This window comes from Delphinus delphis, chromosome 15 (assembly GCF_949987515.2).
Source record: "Delphinus delphis chromosome 15, mDelDel1.2, whole genome shotgun sequence".
Lineage (NCBI taxonomy): Eukaryota > Metazoa > Chordata > Mammalia > Artiodactyla > Delphinidae > Delphinus > Delphinus delphis.
This window is the reverse complement of record NC_082697.1, coordinates 75,729,977-75,753,622: the sequence shown is the minus strand read 5'-3', so window position 1 is coordinate 75,753,622 and position 23,646 is coordinate 75,729,977. Positions and strand designations below refer to the sequence as shown.

Sequence of the window (23,646 nt, the reverse complement as noted above, 5' to 3'; positions counted from 1 at the left end):
ATTTGAATATTTCTGCATCTTAGAGAAATGCCATGTGTTTCGACCAAGAATTTCTGATAGTGGGGAAATTTATGACTCTCTATGTAAGCTTTCTTTACCTTACCTGCCACTCATGCAAAATTGAATTATCCCATTCCCTATGTCTATTTTGTCCAGGTTAAAAATGGGAGAGGCTTCATAATTTGAAATCTTCCGGAGCCGAGTGAAAATCACTATATTGTAGTGAAGTTTGTTGTAAACCTTAAGTCTCCAATTCAGGTTCCTCAGAGGCCAGGCAAAGGATGCAAATGAGTGATGCAGGACAGTGTAGTGTATGGAGACCTCCTTGGCACAGTGCTAAAGTCACCCTGTATAACTTCAGAGTTAATTCACCTAGTGCTGCCATGATCAAGTGGGGATTATTCCAGGAATGCAAGGATTCTTCAATGTATGCAAATCAATTAACGTGATACACCATATTAACAAATTGAAGGAGAAAAACCATATGATCATCTCAATAAATGCAGAGAAAGCTTTTGACAAAATTCAACACCCGTTTATGATAAAAACTCTGCAGAAAGTAGGCATAGAGGGAACTTCCGTCAACATAATAAAGGCCATATATGACAAACCCACAGCCAACACCATCCTCAATGGTGAAAAACTGAAACCATTTCCACTAAGATCAGGAACAAGACAAGGTTGCCCACTCTCACCACTCTTATTCAACATAGTTTTAGCCACAGCAGTCAGAGAGGAAAAGGAAATAAAAGGAATCCAAATCAGAAAAGAAGAAGTAAAGCTGTCACTGTTTGCAGATGACATGATACTATACATAGAGAATCCTAAAGATGCTACCAGAAAACTACTAGAGCTCATCAATGAATTTGGTAAAGTAGCAGGATACAAGATTAATGCACAGAAATCTCTGGCATTCCTATACACTAATGATGAAAAATCTGAAAGTGAAATTAAGAAAACAATCCCATTTACCATTGCAACAAAAAGAATAAAATATCTAGGAATAAACCTACCTAAGGAGACAAAAGACCTCTATGAAGAAAATTATAAGACACTGATGAAAGAAATGAAAGATGATACAAATAGATGGAGAGATATACCATGTTCTTAGATTGGAAGAATCAACATTGTGAAAATGACTCTACTACCCAAAGCAATCTACAGATTCAATGCAATCCCTATCAAACTACCACTGGCATTTTTCACAGAACTAGAACAAAAAATTTCACAATTTGTATGGAAACACAAAAGACCCCGAATAGCCAAAGCAATCTTGAGAATGAAAAACGGAGCTGGAGGAATCAGGCTCCCTGACTTCAGACTATACTACAAAGCTACAGTAATCAAGACAGTATGGTACTGGCACCAAAACAGAAATATAGATCAATGGAACAGGATAGAAAGCCCAGAGATAAACCCACGCACATATGGTCACCTTATCTTTGATAAAGGAGGGAAGAATATACAGTGAAGAAAGGATAGCCTCTTCAATAAGTGGTGCTGGGAAAACTGGACAGCTACATGTAAAAATATGAGATTAGAACACTCCCTAACACCATACACAAAAATAAGCTCAAAATGGATTAAAGACCTAAATGTAAGGCCAGACACTATAGAACTCTTAGAGGAAAACATAGGCAGAACACTCTATGACATAAATCACAGCAAGATCCTTTTTGACCCACCTCCTAGAGAAATGGAAATAAAAACAAAAATCAACAAATGGGACCTAATGAAACTTCAAAGCTTTTGCACAGCAAAGGAAACCATAAACAAGACCAAAAGACAACCCTCAGACTGGGAGAAAATATTTGCAAATGAAGCAACTGACAGAGGATTAATCTCCAAAATTTACAAGCAGCTCATGCAGCTCAATATCAAAAAAACAAACAACCCAATCCAAAAATGGGCAGAAGACCTAAATAGACATTTCTCCAGAGAAGATATACAGACTGCCAACAAACACATGAAAGAATGCTCAACATCATTAATCATTAGAGAAATGCAAATCAAAACTACAATGAGATATCATCTCACACAAGTCAGAATGGCCATCATGAAAAGAATCTAGAAACAATAAATGCTGGAGAGGGTGTGGAGTAAAGGGAACCCTCTTGCACTGCAGGTGGGAATGTAAATTGTTACAGCCAGTATGGAGAACAGTATGGAGGTTCCTTAAAAAACTACAAATAGAACTACCATACGACACAGCAATCCCACTACTGGGCATATACCCTGAGAAAGCCATAATTCAAAAAGAGTCATGTACCAATATGTTCATTGCAGCTCTCTTTACAATAGCCAGGAGATGGAAGCAACCTAGGTGTCCATCAACAGATGAATGGATAAACAAGATGTGGCACATATATACAATGGGATATTACTCAGCCATAAAAAGAAACGAAATTGAGTTATTTGTAGTGAGGTGGATGGACCTAGAGTCTGTCATACAGAGTGAAGTAAGTCAGAAAGAGAAAAACAAATACCGTATGCTAACACATACATATGGAATTTAAGAAAAACAAAATGTCATGAAGAACCTAGGGGTAAGACAGGAATAAAGACACAGACCTACTAGAGAATGGACTTGAGGATGTGTGGGGAGGGGGAAGAGTAAGCTGTGACAAAGTGAGAGAGTGGCATGGACATATATACACGACCAAACGTAAAATAGGTAGCTAGTGGGAAGCAGCCGCATAGCACAGGGAGATCAGCTCGGTGCTTTGTGACCACCTAGAGGGGTGGGATAGGCAGGGTGGGAGGGAGGGATAAGCAAGAGGGAAGAGATATGGGAACATATGTATATGTATAACTGATTCACTTTGTTATAAAGCAGAAACTAACACACCATTGTAAAGCAATTATACTCCAATAAAGATGTTAAAAAAAAAAAATTCACCTAGTGCTCATGTTTCCAGTGGAGCGCACTGGTACTGCAGGTCATACAAATGATTACTTTTTATTATGACAAAGCTTATACCACTTTTAGGTACCTAGAAAGTACCTTCTCATTTAAAAATTTACTCAGGAGAATATATTTACTTCTATAACCAATTGGGTTTCTTTTACAAATATCATGGTGGTTGTTATTATTATTTTTATTATTTTATCAGTGTTTGGTAGTACAGAGGTTTAAACATTTCTGTCTTTGTATGGGATGTTAGAAGGTATTTGCTGGATTGACTTCAAAAGAATAAGAAAATAATTTTTTTATTTTAAAAGCATTTGTTAGAAGGTAAAATAAATAGGATTTTTAAATGCTTCATATTACCAAATTATTTAAAAGTGGCAATCTCATCAATAAGCGTCTATAATACTAAGAGAGCTATTAACTTCTCTTGGTAGTGGTTTTTGACCTTTTGCTGAACAAGTCCTTTTAAAATTTTCAAATGCCAGGATGAAGATTTATTAAGCTAACTGCAATTATATGCTACTTTTCATTTTATAATCTTATACCTGACTATCTGAAATATCTTAAATTATATATGATCACTGTTTCAATAACAAAATCAGCAATAGTACTTTTTGAAGAATAAGGGATCTAAAGGCTTATATGATTACAGAGGCCATAAGTTAACTAGTACACATGCCACTTTTCATATTACCACTCAGCTTTTGAGGCTCTCCTTATTGGCAAATCCTGGACTAGATTTTTATGACCCAGTCACACTCTTTGTTAACAGCTCCAAAGGCCATTTCATGGGAGATTTTAAAGACTGACTTACATGTTGCAGGCCTTAAAAGATTATGCATATTGGTTGTTTAAATAAATATTTATAGAACATCTAATAAATTCTAGGCACTGTTTTAGATTCTGCAGATGTAATAGTGAACAAAACAGATAAGAATCCTGGTACTCGTACCTTTTTTCTTTTTTTTTTTTGGCTGTGTTGGGTCTTCGTTGCTGTGCGTGGACTTTCTCTAGTTGCGGCGAGCGGAGGCTACTCTTCGTTGCGGTGTGCCGGCTTCTCATTGTCATGGCTTCTCTTTGTTGCCCAGTACGGGCTTTAGGCGTGCGGGCTTCAGTAGTTGTGGCACACGGGCTTAGTTGCTCTGCGGTATTTGCTATCTTCCTGGACCAGGGCTCGAACCCATGTCCCCTTCGTTGGCAGGCAGATTCTTAACCACTGCACCATCAGGGAAGTCCCTCTTGTACCTTATAAACTACTTGCAGTGTGGTTTGGGTGGGAAGTGAGTTTGGAGGAGACAGAAGACAAATAAAATAGGAAAAATTAGCCGTTGTTAAGTAGAGGCAGGGTTACAACCATAAATAGGATGATCTGGGAAGTCCTCACTGAGAAAGTGATATTTAAATAAAGATCGGAGGAAGGGCAGTTGTGAGCCATGTGCCTTTGGGGGCTAAACATTTCAAATAGAGAGTACAGCAAGTGCAAAGGCCCTGAGGTGGGAGCCAGCCTGGCTTATTTGAGGAACAGTGACGAGGCCAGTAAAACTGTTGGAGAGTGAGCAAGGCAGAGAGTAGTAGAAAAAGAGGTCAAGAGAGACAATGGGGGAACCAGACAGAGTGGGGGCTACTTTGTAGGCCATTGTAATGACCTTTGTCCTTACTCTTACTTTTTTATAGGAGCACTCTTGCTCCTGGGAGAGATACATGGAAATAGACAGCAAAGGCACAAGCAGGAGATCAGATAGGAAGGTATTGTTTTAATCCAGGTAAGTGAAGATGGTAGCTTGGAGCAATGTGGTAACCGTAGAGGGAAAGATTTTGGCCTAGGCAATTGGAAAGGTGAAGTTGCTGTTAACCACAAAAGGGAAACGTTGAGAAAATTACTTTAGTCATTATACGTTTGAGATGCCTGTTCACATCTAAGTGAAATTTGAAGATGCAGCTGGATTGAGGAGACTAGAATTTTGGGAAGACATTGAGGCAAATTAAGCATCATCAGCACATAGGTAGTATTTAAAAACATGACACTGGATGAGATCATCAAGGGTAGTGAGTATTGAGAGAAAAAAGAAGTCCAAGGACTGAGCCCTGGGGAACTAATGTTAAGAAGTGTTATGAGTGGCCAGAGAAGTAGGAGGCAAAGCAGGAGTGAAGCAAAGTGCTTTGAGGATGATCAGTTTTGTCGGATGCAACTGTTAGATAGATCAATAAGATGGGGACTGACAGTGACCACTAGGTTTAGCATTGGTAGGTAATTGATGACTGGTACTGCCTTTAAATCCAGCCAGGACAGACTTTTTCCCTCTGCCCTGCTCTGGCCCTCCCTAAGCCCTGCCCCTTTCCAGAACAGAAGAGTTCAAAGGGCCACCACCCCACCCTCCACTTGGAGCCCACCACTCCCCTTCTACACCATGCTTACTAGGTATCTGGAACTCCCGAATTCATAGCCCAAATACCCTCAGTGTGGCTTTCACAGTTTATTTCCTAGGTCTATCTGCCTGAAAAAGGACTGCACCAGAGCCATGCATATGCCCAGGTTTGAATTGGGGGCACTGCTAGTGGGAATTGGGTAAAGTGGGCAGTGTGGATGGAGCCTGGAGGTTGGGCTGGGATATTATCCCATGTGCAGGCGAGGCTTCTTGAGATGTGGGACAGAACTATAGACGGGAAAAGAAAGATATTAAGCCAGGGGCTGGTTCTTCTGCACTTGACATTCTGTCAAGAAACTTCAAGGAGTACAGAATTCTAAAGTAAGACCTGACCTTCAGAGTCATTATGAACATTCATGTAAGAAAGGTCAGAGGATAAGACATATTTTATTTAACACTGTATTAGCTCTATTTATGACTTTTAACTACTTAGACATACAGTTTTTGGGTCTCTTACCCCTGAGATCTGCAAATGCTTCTGATAGCCTTTTTGTTGAGCTGAACAGGAGCAATTTCATGGCCTATGGGGACAAATGCCTCATTGGAATGGGTTAAACAGAGAACGGAAGGAGAAGAATTAGAGATACTGAATAAAATGTTTTCAAGAATTTTTTGTAAAGGGATCTTGAAAAGGTAGCTGGCTTTCTTTGTTTTGTCTTGATTCATTGTCTTTTCTTCTAAGGTGGGAAAAATAATAACCAGGATGTTTGTACTCTAAAAAAAAGACTTACATTAGTTTTCTGGGGCTACCATAACAAAATGCCACAGAGTGGGTGGCCTAAACAACAGAAATTAATTTTCTCACATTTCTGGAGACTAGATGTCCAAGATGAAGGTATTGGCAGGTTTTCTTTCTTCTAGGACCTCTCTTCTTCCCTTGTAGATGGCTGTCTTCTCACTGTGTCCTCACATGGCCTTTTCTCTGTGCATGTGTATATCTGATGTCTCTCCCTATGTCTCAGTCTCCTCTTATGAGGACATCAGTCAGATTGGATTAGAGCCCACCCTAACGGCCTCATTTCAAATTAATTACATTTTTAAAGTCCCTGTCTCCAGATACAGTCACATTCTGAAATAATGGAAGTTAGGGTTTCAATATATGAATTTTGGGTGGACACAATTTAATCTAAAATAGGGATCTCAAATATTCTAGAACATATGTATGTGGGACCCATCCCACCTTTGAAAAATGTTTGTGGCTTCTCAAAAGAGTTGACTGTAGTGTTTCCCAAACAAGTTCATTTCTGTCCTCCTTAAAGTAATGCAGCCTAGTATGAAGTAGTCAGTAATTGGTGATGTCTAATGGTATGCAGGTTGCTAAGTGATATGACCCAAATTATGCCTCCCTGCCCCCTCAACCCAATTCAAATTCATATGTTTAAGCCCTAACCCCCAATGTATTTGGAGTAAGGAAGTAATTAAGATTAAATGAGGTCATAAGGGTAGGGTCCTGATAGGATTACTGTTTTTTATAAGGAGAGTCATTAGAAAGATAACTCTCTTTCTCCCCTCAACATGAGGACACAGAGAGACGGTGGCTGTCTACAAGCCAGGAAGAGAGCTCTCACCAGAAACTGACCGTGCTGGAACCTTGAACTTACATTTCTAGCCTCCAGAACTATGAGAAAATTTCTGTTGTTTAAGCCACTAGTCTATGGTATTTTGTTATGGCGGCCTGAGCCAACTAAGACATTAAGATACACATGGACATCAATGTCAAAAAGCAAACAAACAAAGAAAAATAACAATCAAAAACTGGGCAGAAGATCTAAATAGACATTTCTCCAGAGAAGACATACAGATGGCCAACAGACAGATGAAAAGCTACTCAACATTACTAATTATTAGAGACATGCAAATCAAAACTACCATGAGGTATCTATCACCTCACACCAGTCAGAATGGCCGTCATCAAAAAGTCTACAAATAGGGGCTTCCCTGGTGGCACAGTGGTTAAGAATCTGCCTGCCAATGCAGGAGACACAGGTTTGAGCCCTGATCCGGGAAGATCCCACATGCTGTGGAGCAGCTAAGCCTGTGCGCCACAACTACTGAAGCCTGCGCACCCTAGAGCCCATGCTCTGCAACAGGAGAAGCCACCGCAATGAGAAGCCTGTGCACCACAATGAAGGCCCAATGCACCCCGTTTGCTGCAACTACAGAAAGCCTGCACACAGCGATGAAGGCCCAATGCAGCCAAAAATAAATTAAATAAATAAATAAACAAATAAATTTATTAAAAAGAAAAGTCTACAAATAGTAAATACTGGATAGGGTGTGGAGAAAAGGGAACTCTTCCTACAGTGTTGGTGGGAATGTGAATTGGTGCAGCCACTATGGAGAACAGTATGGAGGCTCCTTAAAAACTAAACACAGAGCTACCATACGACCCAGCAATCCCACTCCTGGACATATATCTGGAAAAGATGAAAACTCTAATTCGAAAAGGTAACATGCACCCTAGTGTTCATAGCGGCACTATTTACAACAGCCAAGACATGGAAGCAACCTTAGTGTCCGTTGACAGATGAATGGATAAAGAAGACGTGTTATATATACACAATGGAATATTACTCAGCCATAAAAAGAATGAAATAATACTATTTGCAGCAACATGGATGGACCTAGAGATTATCATACTAAGTGAAGTAAGTCAGTCAGACAAAGACAAATATCATATGATATCACTTATATGTAGAATCTAAAAAAAAAGATACAAATGAACTTATTTACAAAACAAAAATAGGCTCACAGACATAGAAAATAATCTTGTGGTTACCAAAAGGGAAGGGGACAGGGAGAGGGATAAATTAGAAGTTTCGGATTCACAGAAAAAAAATTTTTTTTAAGTTCTATATACTTTAAAAGAAATATACAAACAATAATTCCTTAATATCACCAATACCTAGTCAATGTACATATTTCTGAGTTTGTCTCATCACTTTTTAAGTTACTTTGGTCAAATTAGGTTTAAAATAAGATCTGTACATGGCAATTGGTTGAGATGTCTTATATGTCTTGTTATCTCATTCCTACTCTTATTCTGTATTTACCTTGCAGTTTATTCATCGAGGTTATCAGGTGATCTCTGGATTTTGCTGATTGTATCCCCTGGTGTGTGGTTTAACATGTGCTCTTATCCCTTATATTTACTGTAAGCTTGTAGTATAATCTGTGGTGACCCAGATTCAGGTTATATTTTGCGGGTTGGTGGTGGTGGTGTGTTCTCTATTAGGAGGGATGTATTATCTTGTTTTCTCTATTTTTATGATGATAGTAGCCATTGATGCTTGGTTCTTTGCTTAATTTTATCCTTCTCAGGAGGTCCTCCAAAGGTAATCAATAAGGTATTTGTTGGTTGGTTTTCTTTTAATATAATTGAATGCTTCCGTATTTAAACATGTTGATGTGTCTCAGTTCATTGTGTTATTATGCTGTTAATACTCAAATGGTCCCATCTTTGGTTAGTGGGAGCCCCTTAAATTTGGCTCTCAAGTCCCTTTGACAGTGTCTTTCTAGGATGACAAGATATGACAGACTTATCTTACATATTTGCCTCCTCAGACTTCAGTTGGATATTTTCATAGTAGAATGGGAAAAACGAAAGTCAGAAAACATTTTATGCTTGAGGGTAATGGTTATTTTAAAGAATGCAAGGCTGTTTAAAACACTGTTCAAAAACATCTTTTGTTATAGAAAAATATAAAAAGTAAGCTTTGTGTATTTGTGTATCCTTGCTAACCAAATGATATTGTCTCAATCTCTTTTTAATAATCAAAATCTCATTATCAGAAGGCTAGAAACTATACCAAAGCAGTCAAACATCCCTTCATCAAATTATTCTTGCATTGCATATATTTATTATGTGTGGATTTCTGAACCTATATGAAAACAGATTTATCTTTCAGTTCACAGTCATACCCAAGGAATGGCAAACAAACACGCTTTTCTCTTTAATCTCATTCTTGTGCATTCTTTTCCCCCTTGTAGTTTAGACTTCTGTTTTTGTAGGAAATGAAAAGTCAGGTATGTTATCATGACTTTTTTTTTTTTTTTTTTTCTGGTACGCGGGCCTCTCACTGCTGTGGCCTCTCCCGTTGCGGAGCACAGGCTCCGGACGTGCAGGCTCAGCGGCCGTGGCTCACGGGCCCAGCCGCTCCGCGGCACGTGGGATCCTCCCGGACCGGAACACGAACCCGTGTCCCCTGCATCGGCAGGCGGACTCTCAACCACTGCGCCACCAGGGAAGCCCATGGGAGTGATTTTATGATACATGGATTAAGAAGCAATTTCTCCTTTTCTTGTCTTTGTAAACCTATTGTGCAGGCAGGATTCCAAGATGGCACTCAAGATACTTGCCCCCTGTTTATTCCCATGATTAAACTTTTATATGGACAGTTGACTTTAAGAAAGGGAGTTGTGTTCTGTTGCTTCATTAGCCTGATTTAATCGTGTAAGTGTTCAACTAGGGACCTCTTTCTGGAGTAAAAGATTAAACTGATGGGACCTCTTACTTTTTAAAATAAACTGCTTTATTAAAATATTTGTTATATATAATAAAATTTATTCATTATCAGTCTACAGTTTGTTTTTTAATATATTTATAGAGTTGTACAACCATCACTATACTCCAATTTTATAACTTTGCCGTCACCTCAAAAATCTCCCCTGTGCCCACTTGCAAATTGGCGGCTTCTTAACATTCCTGTGCAAAATTCTGTTAGAATTTGGTGGATTATTATTTTTTCAATGTGTCTCCTGCCATTGTTGGGTGCAGTGTTTTGTATACGTCAATTAGATGCTTTTTTAAAAAAAATAATTAATTAATTTATGTTTGGCTGTGTTGGGTCTTCATTGCTACGTGGGCTGTCTCTAGTTGCGATGAGTGGGGTCTACTCTTCGTTGTGGTGCACGGGCTTCTCATTGCGGTGGCTTGTTTTGTTGCGGAGCACGGGCTCTAGGCGCACGGGCTTCAGTAGTTGTGGCACACGGGCTCAGTAGTTGTGGCTTGTGGGCTCTAGAGCGCAGCCTCAGTAGTTGTGGTGCACAGGCTTAGTTGCTACATGGCATGTGGGATCTTCCTGGACCAGGGCTCGAACCCATGTCCCCCACATTGGCAGGTGAATTCTTAACCATTGCACCACCAGGGAAGTCCCTGGTGGACTATTTTTAAATTTATTGTTACGTTGAATTTGTTGCATTTCATCAGAATTTTGCAGCTTTTTAAATTAAGAAGATCATCCTATAATTCTCTTTTTGTTTTGTTATTGTCAGATTTGGGCACAGATTAGCTTTACATATTTTTTTTTCATGCTCTAGATCAAATTTTGTTAAAATTTTTAAAAAATTAAAGTTAGTTTAGTATAATTTTCATCAGTACCACCATAGAATAATGTTTATTATTATAATTTAGAATGTGTTCATTATCACATTTTTGTAATGATAATCATATTATTATTTCACATTATATATTGTATTATCACATTATTATTATGGAGTTATATCACGTTATTTTTTTTTTTGGTTTTTATATCTTTTTATTCTAGAGATATAAGAAGTATGTCTCTTTTATATTTGTGGGTTTTGCTCCCAACTTTACTCTAATTTGTTAATTGTACAATATTTTAATTTCTAATTCATTATGTAGTTTTCATCTTTAGAAACTCCTCCCTCTAATCTTCCCCATAGTTGCTTTTTTATTGTTGTACTACTTTTTGTTCTCTATAATCAGGCTATTTATTTCTGTTACTTCCAATTTAATAGAAAATACATGAGTTAATCTCCAGCACAGAATTTACAGATCTTGTAAAATGTTTTACTAACATATTTATAATTTTCATTTTCTTAATTTTTAGATGGTATGTTTGTCATTTTCTCTCTGACTCAATTCTAATTGTGCAGAGAATTTTTAAAAATATCGTGAAAGTTTGTTTTAAAGTCTCTAGGTGATATGGATATTCAGTTTAAAATGTCATTAATTTTTACCATCAAGAAGGCTGTTCATGTAGTTTCTAAATTTTGAAAGTCTGATATTCTTGTAGCTTACTACACCTTCAGTCTGCGGTAATGTCCCATGGATGCTCTAGAAGATGTGGTCTATATAAGTTACCAAATTTACTATGTATTGCCTGAATCAAACTGAGTTCTTTAACTGCAGGTCCCTTTCTATTGTTTTGTTTTCTTACTGTCTGTTAGGTAGCATGCTAAAGTTTCCCAACTCCTGTTGATTTCCTTTATTACTTAAGATATTTTTTAGTTACTATATTGGGATATCAAGGTTTATATCTTAATACTTTAATATAAAGAAGTGTAAAAGGTAAAGATTATACCTTTTATCACTATAAAATGATTACCTTTGACGTATGACTTTAGCCATTTATTTAGAATATTTTGTCTTTTTTCTCTTTTAAAATTTAGGAGTGCTTTATAACTAACAAATACATTTTTGTTTGTTTTACCCAATACAAACTAGATATTCTTGCCTTTTTTAAAAAAACGGGAGCTTAATCCATGTATATTATTGTTATTATAATCAATATACTTAGCCATATGCTTGCTCTCTTGCTAGTTCCCTTATTTTTTCTCCATTTCTCTATTGATTATGTTTTAATTCTTTTACATTCAATAGTAACTTAGAAAACAGATGCTTTTAGTATCTAAATTTAGTGATTAACTTTAAGATTACCAAATCCTTAAAATTCTTTTTCTAACTATTAAAAACAATAACAATATAACTTCTGATTCTATGATCCCAGAGAAATTTCGCAGAAATTCCTTGCACTACCCTAGTTTCCAGAATTTAATTTTTATCTTTCTGTCACAACTTGTTATTATACATTTAAAAGTACAGTGTTTATTTCTTAAGAAAACGTTTTTTGTGTTCAACTTCGTAATTTTGCTTATAGTAGTTATTTCCCACTAGCTCGTTTTGATGTGTCCAGACTTTTCATTAAGTTACTTACTTTGGTTCTGCAATACCTTTTAAAGCCTAAGCAATAAAACAGTACAAACGCCTCTTTTAAAGGCATTTTGAAATACCTTTTAAAGCCTAAGCAATAAAACAGCACAAATGCCACTCAATCTATGAAACTTTCTCCACTTGGGAACAGTTTTATATGGAAACAATAAAACAACACTTTTATGAGATTAAATACTTACTGCTTTGATGTTAGTGAAGGTATATTATAAAATTTTGTTGAATAAAAGAAGATTCGGTGCTTATTGACACCTTTAAGAAACATCATATAGGGTTCATTTAGATCCCTACAGGAAAACTCAGCAGTCCGAGATAAGATTTATGCTGCTTTGAGGAACCAAAACTGTGGTGAGAGATTACTTTCGGATGCTCTTCTGCATTGCAGTTCATAATTCACATCATTCCTCTAGAGTTCTAGGCATAGGTATCTCTTCCCCATACTTCATCCTTTTGTGAGTTTTGTTTGAAGGGTTAATGACACCTTCTGAACATCTAGCATCTTGTTGGGACTCTCCAGACTCAAGCTGAAAAGAGTGGCATAGCCTGGCTAACAAATCTTAGCAGATGCACACAGAATTGTTCCCCCTTACTTCCGTCAGTCCAGGATGATGGGACTTTCTTACATGTTCATCAGCCATGATAAAACCATAGATCGTTATTTTCCTAATTAGCCATTAATAACAGTTAACTCTAATGACAATGCAGTCTCAGAGTTTGGAAAATATATTGTTGACAATGAAATCTAATGAAAACAAGATGGCTTCTTATATTTTATAAAAGGTGATAATCTTACTGATAGAATTACTGCCACTCATGCCAGATGGTAGGTTCCTTTAACTTTGTTTTGTTCTAGTTCCAATTCCTAAACTACATAATATCCTAATGGGTAGAAACGTCTGGAACTAGAGAGTGAATTATAGTAATTTTTATTTATTTATTATTATTATTTTTTTTTGGTACGTGGGCCTTTTACTCTTGTGGCCTCTCCCGTTGCGGAGCACAGGCTCCGGACGCGCAGGCTCAGTGGCCATGGCTCACGGGCCCAGCCGCTCCGCGGCATGTGGGATCTTCCCGGACCGGGGCACGAACCTGTGTCCCCTGCATCGGCAGGCGGACTCTCAACCACTGCGCCACCAGGGAAGCCCTATAGTAATTTTTAAATAAGCGAGGTCCTGAAATACCTGAAGGCGGATAGTAAGAAATTTCATTGCATCATTTATAGCAAAAACTTTCTTATAACAGATGCCATGGATGCTGGGATAAATCAATGCAAGCAGATTGATTTTTCTTAGGTCTTTAAATGTTTAAGCCAGCACCTGGCCTTTGTAATGTCTCTGGTTGTAGGTAATAGCTGGGAATTTCAGGTGAAGGATTACAGCTTCTGGGTTAGTTGTGCTACCCCAATTATCCATTGGATGTGCTTGAAAATGCCAGTCTTAAATGTATTCATGCGATTCGGAAGGAATACTTCTTTGCCTGATATCTTGTGGTTTAGCTTTAGTACTTGCTGTAGTCAGTCTATTTCTTTGAAATATTGAGCTGTCTGACAGCTTAAAATCCTAAGTTTCCTTTAAACTTGAGCCTGGCTTTGGAGGAGAAAAGGGGTGATGTGGGGGTGGATTTTATGTAAGGCTCTCCAAAGAGAATTCACTGAAGTGCTTTTGCTGGCAGGACACAGGCAAGGCTAGAAAGCTGCTTCCTCTCAGTTTTTCTTGGGGTTTTGCCCTTAGCCTAGAACAACATTTAGTCAGATAACTTACATCAGGGCCACAGGGGTCTCTTGCTGGGCCTTGTTGAAGTCATCATTTTCCTTCCATGAAGAAACATGGAAAAGACCCAAATGCAACGTCCAGATTTTGTTAAGCCTCTTGAACATCAGGAAAAAGTCTTGATGCTCTTATACCGTTAATTCCCACCTAGATATTTATTTCTCTTCGAAGTTGAAGGACTTAGTTTTTATAAACATCTCTTTTTTTAATGATTTTTCTTTTTTTTAATTTAAAATTTTCTTTTTTATTTTTTGGCTGCGTTGGGTCTTTGTTGCTGCGCGCGGGCTTTCTCTAGTTGCGGCAAGCGGGGTCTACTCTTCGTTGCAGTGCGTGGGGCTTATTATGGCGGCTTCTCTTGTTGCGGAACGTGGGCTCTAGGGCACGTGGGCTTTAGTAGTTGTGGCTTGCAGGCTCTAGAGCGCAGGCTCAGTAGTTGTGGTGCACGGGCTTAGTTTACCGCGGCATGTGGGTTCTTCCCAGACCAGGGATCGAACCTGTGTCCCCTGCATTGGCAGGCAGATTCTTAACCACTGTGCCACCAGGGAAGTCCCTATAAACATCTCTTGCTCAAATGTTACCTAATAAGATTTCTTTCCTTGTGAATGCGGTTGGTTACCACAGATGTATTGAAAGTATATTCTGTGGAGAATACTAGTCTACCACTGAATCATTATCTCCAGGTTAAATGTAAACATTTAAACAAGCACTAAGAATTAAAATGAAGACAGCAGTAGGCAGTGGAGACATGGGGTTAGCCCTAGATCTCTTGCCTAATTCGGAGCACATTTCCTCTACACACTGTTTCATCCATACATTGGAATTAGCTTTACCTGCCTCTACTTACCTCAGAGATCCAGTGAGATAAGAGTTCTGACGTCGCTTATGAATTACAGAGCCAACTCCACATACAGATTTTATCATCAGTATAAATATATTTAACGTAGACCTTTTAAAACATGAAAATGTTATCATAATTATCAATGAAGAATGAGACGCTTGCTAGAATTTGAAGGCATATGTCAAAAAACAAATATACAGAGAAAGAGCTCTTCAGAGACTATAGTGGAAGAGACAATATCTGAGCTTTAAAAAAGTCTTGACCTGAAAAGTACAGAGAAAGTGAGAGTGAGCATTCCAGATTAAGAAAATCTAGTGTGAAGAAGTGTAGGGCAGGAATGGGCATGGCATGTTCAGGAAATTGAGAGGAAGTGATGTTCATTTTAGATTAAATTCCCCTTTATTATAAGTGTAAAGATGAAAACTTGAAGAGAATGACAATATTCTGAACTTTTATTCCATAGTAATAAGAAAAGGCTCATATAGCTTGCATCTGAATTAATTTAGAATTAGCAGGTTTAGCAGTAATTTAAGAGGAAACTAAGTACTTAAGGGCTCAGAAGGATACAAAGTAAAATTAGCATCATTTTTCTGGCTTCCATTAGAGAAGACTTCCTGGAGAAAGGGATTTTAGAAGAGAGTGGTAAAAGTGGATTTGTAGAAAGGTTGAAATCAAAAAACAATGCCCTCTATATAGGGGGGATTTGGCAATAGCTGATTAGATGGTATGACCAAAAGTTAGGTCTGAACTGCAGTCTTTAAAGAGGCACATTAAAGGTACAAGGAATGCTGATTTGGATTCATTCTCCATTCATCTTGGTTCATCTTCCCCGATGGTGCCAGAGTCACATGAAAACCTGCAGGCAAAAGGTTTGCTACCTGTTACCTGTTCTGCTCTCTGAAGTTCCCTGCTACCCGGAAATATGGGGCTTGTGTTTTGCTTGAGACTTTCCATGCTCTGATCCATACCCGTCTCTCTCCTGTTTCTTCCTATTTCCTCCCAAAAGGAGCTCTCTATTTCAGATAAGATTCCTGATCATTTCCTAGCATGTTGCTTTCCCTGTCTTTTCTTTCTAACTTTCTCCCATCAAGAGTATCTTTTCCTCCCCTTTCAGCCGTATGAGCTCAATCTGCTTTTAAAATCCAAGGCTTCAGACATCACCTTTCCTCCTAACATCACTGACTCGTTTTTTGGTTATCATTTAGGATGTATGTATTTCCTTGTGTTGCTATATTTGTTTGTCTTGCGCTGTCTTTCTCTTGCTAGATCGAGAACATTGTAAAGGTGCCATGTGTTGTAACTTACCTCACATTGCTTGGGTTCTCTGCAAATGTGGTTGGTGATGACATTATAGACTAATGGTCCATATGAATTTGACTCATAGTCTTGTATAGACTAATGGTTTGCTCTTGTGTTTTGTGTGTTTGTTCATTTTGAATGGAAAACCAGATCTGGCTAAATGTGTACAACATCCTGAACGTGAAAATCAGAGCCAGGTAAATGTGTAGAAACTGCTAAAGTGTAAGCTTTGTGTCAGAGCAGAGAGTTTTTAATTTGCTTAAGCACCATATCTCTAGCTCTTACTATCAGGCTCAAATGTGGTACTTAATACATATTTGTTGAATGGATGCTGGTTTAATTTACTTAAGCTGTAGGTCTTAATTTGGTATTTTAAAATATCTTTAGAATATTGTCTCAAAAAACAGGATCATTGTCTCCCTAGTGCATAAAGGATAATATACAGAATCTCATCATCTTATCTGAGGAGAAGAAAACCTTGTTTTATATTCTGTTTTGTCATTTCTTTTTTTTTTTTTTAATTTATTTTTTTGGCTGCGTTGGGTCTTCATTGCTGCGTGCGGGATATCTCTAGTTGCAGTGAGCCGGGGCTACTATTTGTTGCGTTGCGCGGGCTTCTCATTGCGGTGACTTCTCTTGTTGCAGAGCATGGGCTCTAGGCCCACGGTCTCAGTAGTTGTGGCTCGTGGGCTCTAGAGTGCAGGCTCAGTAGTTGTGGTGCACGGGCTTAGTTGCTCTGCGGCATGTGGGATCTTCCCGGACCAGGGATGGAACCTGTGTCCCCCGCGTTGGCAGGGGGAATCTTAACCGCTGCACCATCAGGGAAGTCCCTGTTGTTTCTTTCTCTTTTTCTTTCTTTTTTTCCCCAGAAGAGGACAGAGGAAATAAGATGGGAAATCATATTTGGTATAACCTAGATTGGAAAAATCTCAGGAAAGATTACCCTCCAAGATTTATGTTAAACTTTTCAAGTGTTTATTGAAGGGCTGCTGCAGTCTTTTATCTACATTGACACTTTATGGTAAATGTTGTACTTATCCTACCCTCCATGTTTCTTTCTATGGCAGCTTACCTGGTACTATTCAGAAGCTGAGAAAAATGCTAAAGTTTAGGACCTTCAGTTGTTCACTTTTGACAAGGCTTAAGGAATAGGGGTGAAGGAGCAGTTGTGTGAGATCACTGACACTTTTCTTTTTTTCTCTTTTCTTCTGCCTTCAGCTCAAGCCAGGGCAGAACAGCTGCAGGGACAGTGACAGTGAAAGTGCCAGTGGAGAATCCAAGGGCTTCCACAGGAGCAGCTCTCGGGAAAGGCTCAGCGATGTAAGTTAAAAAAAAAAAAAACTAAACTAAACAAAACCACCAGGTCACACATCCCTTGGGTCGATTTCAATTTTCCAACACTCTCATCCCTTCACATCACTTTGTAAATATCCAAGCATTATTACACTTCATCCTTTCTTTTTTTTTTTTTTTTTTTTTGCGGTACGCGGGCCTCTCACTGTTGTGGCCTCTCCCGTCCGGAGCACAGGCTCTGGACGCGCAGGCTCAGTGGCCATGGCTCACGGGCCCAGCCGCTCCGTGGCATGTGGGATCTTCCCGGACCGGGGCACGAACCCATGTCCCCTGTATCGACAGGCAGACTCTCAACCACTGCGCCACCAGGGAAGCCCCACTTCATCCTTTCTTGGCATATAAACATTTGAGCATTGCTTTGTAGTGTCATTCTGTTTTCTGGTTTGACCTAATATGTGTTTTAACAAATTATGAGGTTGGTGGGAGTATTTGTCAGCTTAAAAAAATAGATTACAAAAGGAAGTGCTAATACTTTTAATATCAGTGTTACAAATGAAAGAAGTAGTCTGGCAGCGCCACAACTGGGAGATAACATATTTAACTATGGGCTTTTTGTCATTTCTTCATGCATGAGCTTGGTTAACAACCTTTTTTTTTATTATTATTTTTTTATTTTATTCCTGCTGGAAGGGATGACTAACCAGCCACTTAAAGAGAAGGAATTAAATTTCCTGACTGATGTCTGGAGGAAAAACCCTCATGAGCACACACCATACCTCTTAAGGAGGTCTGTCAGCCTTCTAGACCTGGCTCTAACCACTCTCCAGCCTCCTGTGCACCAGGCTGAGAACCATCTGGCCCTCTTTGGGCCCTCTTGCAGTCTTCCCTAATGTGTTATATAACAGGATTCTTGACCCATCTTTGCACCTGAGGGCAACATTTTAAAACTTTCTTTTAAAATAGAACAAGTAGGGAGCAATTATTATTAGTGATAACTGAGAAAGGAACATTAACATATTGAGACAGTACTCTTTTTTCCCACAATTTTTTTGGTTTATTTGCAAAAGAATTTATTATTAGCTGAAGAAAATAATTCCACTTTTGATAAAAAAATAATTTGGATAGCCATTGAAGAGCATTCTCAGAAATAATACCATTTTCCCTTTTGTGATTAGCATACTCAATTTGGGAAATTTTGTTTTTCTCTTCCCTTCCATTCTCTTCTCTTCTCTTCTTTTCCCCTCTCCCTCTCTCCTCCCTGCCATCCTTCCTCCCTCCCTCCCTTCCTTCTTCCCAGCTATAGATTCCCCTTCAGTCACCACAGGTGGTGACTTCAGGATTCTAAGCATCTTTCTTTTTTCTTTTTAAATTGAGTTATAATTAATATACAGTATTACATTAGTTTCAGGTGTACAACATAGTGATTCAGTATTTTTATACATTATGAAATGATGACCACAATAATCTAGTTTTCATCCATCACCATACGAATTTGTTACGGTGTCATTGACTATATTCCCTATCTGCACATTACATCCCCGTGATGTATTTGTCTTATAACTGGAAGTCTGTTCCTCTTAATTCCCTTCACTGATCTTGTCTGCCCAGCACCCCCCGACAGCCACCTCCCTCCTCTTTGGCAACCACTGGTTTGTTCTCCATATCTATGAGTCTGTTTCTGTTCTGTTTTGTTTGTTCATTTGTTTCGTAGATTTCACATATAAGTGAAATCATATGGTACTCATTTTTCTCTGTCTGACTTATTTCATTTAGCATGACACCCTCCCATCCGTTCATGTTGCTGCCAGTGACTAGAATTCATTCTTTTTTATAGCTGAGAAATCTTCCATTGTGTGTGTGTGTCTGTGTATCACATCTTCTGTATTCATTTATCTGTTGATGAACATTTAGGTTGCTTCCATATCTTAGCTGTTGTATATAGTGCTGCAATGAATGTTAGCAGTACATAGATGTTTTTGAATTAGTGTTTTTTTTTCTTTGGATAAATACCCAGAAGTAGAGTTGCTGGATCATATGGTAGTTCTATTTTTAGTTTTTTGAGGGATCTCCATACTGTTTTCCATAGCAGCTGCACAAATTTACATTCCCACCAGTAGTGCACAGTGCTTCCCTTTTCTCCACATTCTCACCAACACTTGTTTCTTGTCTTTTTGAGAATAGCCATTCTGACAAGTATGAGGTGGTATCTCATTGTGGTTTTGATTTGCATGTCCCTGATGATTAGTGATGTTAAGCATCTTTCATGTGCCTGTTGGCCATCTGTATGTCTTCTTTGGGAAATGTCTATTTAGGTCCTCTGCCTATTTTTTAATCAGGTTGGTAATTGTTTTGATATTGAGTTATATGAGTTCTTTATACATTTTGGATACCAATCCCTTATCAGATACATCATTTGCAAATATCTTCTCCCATTCAGTAGGTTACCTTTTTGTTTTGTTGATAATTTCCTTCACTGTGCAAAAAGCTTTTTAGTTTGATGTAGTCCCATTTGTTTATTTTTGCTTTTTTCTGTTGTTCTTGCCTGAGGAGGTATGTCCAAAAAAAAAAAAAATGCTAAGACTAATGTCAAAGAGATTATCACCTGTGTTTTCTTCTAGGAATGTTATGGTTTCAGGTGTTATATTTAAGTTTTTAATCCATTCTGAGTTTATTTTTCTATACAGTGTGAGAAAGTGGTGCAGTTTCATTCTTTTGCATGTTGCTGTCCCGTTTTCCTAACACTATTTATTAAAGAAACTGTCTTTTCCCTATCATATATTCTTGCCTCCTTTGTCATAGATTAATTGACCATATGAGTGTGGATTTATTTCTGGAATCTCTGTTCCATTGACCCATGTGTCTGTTTTTGTGCTAGTACCATACTGTGTTGATTACTGTAGCTTTGTAGTATACTTTCAAGTCTGGGGGCATGATACCTTCAGCTTTGTTCTTCTTTCTCAGTATAGGCGTATAGACCAATAGAATAGAATTGAGAGTTCATAAATAAACCCATATATCTATGGCCAAGTAATTTTTGTTGTTATTGTTGTTTTTTGTGGTATGTGGGCCTCTCACTGTTGTGGCCTCTTCCGCTGCGGAGCACGGGCTCCGGACGTGTAGACTCAGCGGCCATGGCTCACGGGCCCAGCCGCTCCGCGGTATGTGGGATCCTCCCGGACCGGGGCTCAAACCCATGTCCCCTGCATCGGCAAGCGGACTCTCAACCACTGTGCCACCAGGGAAGCCCTGGCCAAGTAATTTTTGACACAAGTTTTACATCCATTCAATTGGGAAAGAATTTTCTCTTCAACAGGTGGTGCTGGGACAACTGGTTTTTCCCATGCAAAAGAATGAAGTTGGGCCCCTACATCACACCATGTACAAAAATTAACTCAAAATGAATAAATGACCTAAGTATAAGAGCTAAAGCCATAGAATTCTTAGAAGAAAACATGTGGGCAAATCTTCATGACCTTGAATTTGGCAGTGGATTTTTAGATGTGACATCAAAAGCACAAGCAACAAAAGAGAAAATACATATGTTGGACTTCATCAAAATTAAATACTTTTGTGCATCAATGGGCATTATCAAGAAAGTGAAAAGAAAAGCTACAGAATGGGAGAAAAATATTTGAAAATCATATAACTGATAAGTGTTGAATATCCAGAATATGTAAAAAGCTCCTAAACTCAAGAACAGAAAGATAAACAACAGAATTCAAAAATGGGCAAAGGGCTTGAATTGCAAAAATTGCAAAGGGCTTGAATTGTATATCTTCTTTATGCAAAGAAGATATACAGATGACCAATAAGCGCATGAAACATGCTCATCATTATAGTCCTTAGGGAAATGCAAACCAAAACCATAATGAGATATCACTTCACAGCTACTAGGATAGTTATAATTTTAAAGAATGGAAAATAACAAGTTGGCATGAATATAGAGAAATTGAAGCCCTTGTACATGCTGGTGGGAATGTAAAATGTTGCAGCTGCTGTGGAAAACAGCTTGGCAGTTCCTCAGAAAGCTAAACAGAGAATTACCATACACCTCACCAATTCCAATTTTAGGTATATACCCAAACACCAGGTACTTAAAGAGATACTTATATGCCAGTTTTCATTGTAGTATCATTTATAATAACCAAAAAGTAGAAACATCCTAAGTGTCCATCAGCAGGTGAATGGATGAACAAAAAGTGGCATATATGGACACTAGAATATTAGCCATAAAAAGGAATTAAGTTCAAACCTTGAAAACATTATGCTAAGTGAAATAATCTAGACATTAAAGGATAAATATTGTCTGATTCCACTTACATGAGGTATCGAGAATATATCAAGAATATGCAAATTCCTAGAGACAGAAAGTAGAAAGGGAGTTACCAGGGACTAGTGGTAGGGGTGGGGGACTGTGAGAGATGGGAGTTATTGTTTAATCGTAACAGAATTTTTGTTTGTGATGATGAAATAGTCTTGGAAATAGTTTTGATGATTGCATAGCATTGTGAATGTAATTAATGCCACTGAATTGTATACTTCAAAATGGTTAAAATGTTAACTTTATTGTATATGTATATTTATTTTACCATAATAAAAAATTTGAAAAATATTAGGGCTGTAACAATCTTGCCAGTCTCGTGTCAAGCCAATCTGTGATCTACTTTGAGTTTATATTGCTTATCATTAAAATTCATATTTCTTGCAACACTATTAAAAGATTAAAGAAGGAGAAATGACACACATAAAAAAAAGGAAAGGAAGGGCTTCCCTGGTGGCGCAGTGGTTGAGAGTCCGCCTGCCAATGCAGGGGACACGGGTTCGTGCCCCGGTCTGGGAAGATCCCACATGCCGCGGAGAGGCTGGGCCCGTGAGCCATGGCCGCTGAGTCTGCGCGTCCGGAGCCTGTGCTCCGCAACGGGAGAGGCCACAACAGTGAGAGCCCCGTGTACCACAAAAAAAAAAAAAAAAAAAAGGAAAGGAAAGGAAGAAAAAGAAGTAGTTGGCTTTTAGTGAGTTGTTTCAAAATCTCCAGTCACTATTTCCTGCACGTGAGCAGTTGTGAGGTTGCAGAGTCTTACCTCAGGGCCAATGCAATCTAAAATCTTCTGAGATGAAAGCCTTTGACAAGTCAAGCCACAAAACGACTCTTTTGGATATCAGGGCAACATCTCCCCACACAATATTTTAAAGAATAAAGATGCTTCCATTTTTTCTTAAAAGAGAATTAGTAATTAATTACTTTAATGACGATCAGAAAATGAAGAGGTGGAGTTTGTTAAAATATCTCCATGTCTCTCATCACCATGCTTGTGCTTTCATTACTTTCTTGAACATATGGAAAATAGTTATTATTAACCATTTTAATGCCCTTAATCTACTAATTGTGTCATTTCTGAGTCTGTTTCTATTGATTGGTTTTTCTCCTCCTTATGGATTGTATTTTTCTGGCTTTTTTGCATGCCTGACGCTTTTTTGCGGGGGATGCCAAATATTGTGAAGTTTTTTTTGTTGAGTGCTGGGTATTTTGGGTTTCCATAAATATTCTTAAGCTTTATTCTGGGCTACTATTATGCCACTTGGAAATAATATTTTGATTTTTTTCTGAGGTTTATATTTATGCTTTTCTGGGTGGAACATTCAGAACAGCCTTTAGCCTAAAGCTCATTTTTCCCCAGTGCTGAATACTCTGCCTAATTCCTGATGTGTTACAAGGTTTCTCCACTCTGGCTGGTGGGAATACCAGTTGTTCCCCACCCTCTGTGACTCTGGCATTCGTTCTACCTGCTCCTTTTCAGTGGTCATTTCCCTTGCCTTGGGTACTTTTCACCCACAGATGTGCTGATATGGACTCAGGTGAAGATGAGAGGGAAGCCTTCTGCAGGTTTCCTGATTCTCTCACCGTGAGCCTCTCTTTTCTCCCATCCTCTGCTTTGCAAATTACAGCTGACTTGGCTTCCTCTTACTATCAACTCTGTTTTCTCAACTTAGGGATGCTTCTGGGATCCACCTGGGTTACCCCCAACCACCCGACTATGGCATGAAAACTCTCTTCAGACAGCAAGCTGGGGCAACTGTAAAATTTATTTCATTTGCTTTCTGTCTCTCTAAGATCACAGCACTGCCTATTGCCC

General features: G+C 38.5%; 1 protein-coding gene across 2 annotated transcripts in view; it reads left to right on the top strand.

Annotated features, from left to right (window-relative positions):
• AUTS2 (activator of transcription and developmental regulator AUTS2) overlaps positions 1–23,646 on the top strand; it is a 1,122,546-nt gene that overhangs the window by 481,989 nt on the left and 616,911 nt on the right. For both annotated transcript variants that reach the window (XM_060032208.1, XM_060032207.1), the window contains exon 3: positions 17,438–17,539. In XM_060032208.1, the coding sequence (XP_059888191.1) occupies positions 17,438–17,539 (102 nt within the window). The remainder of the gene's footprint in view (positions 1–17,437; positions 17,540–23,646) is intronic.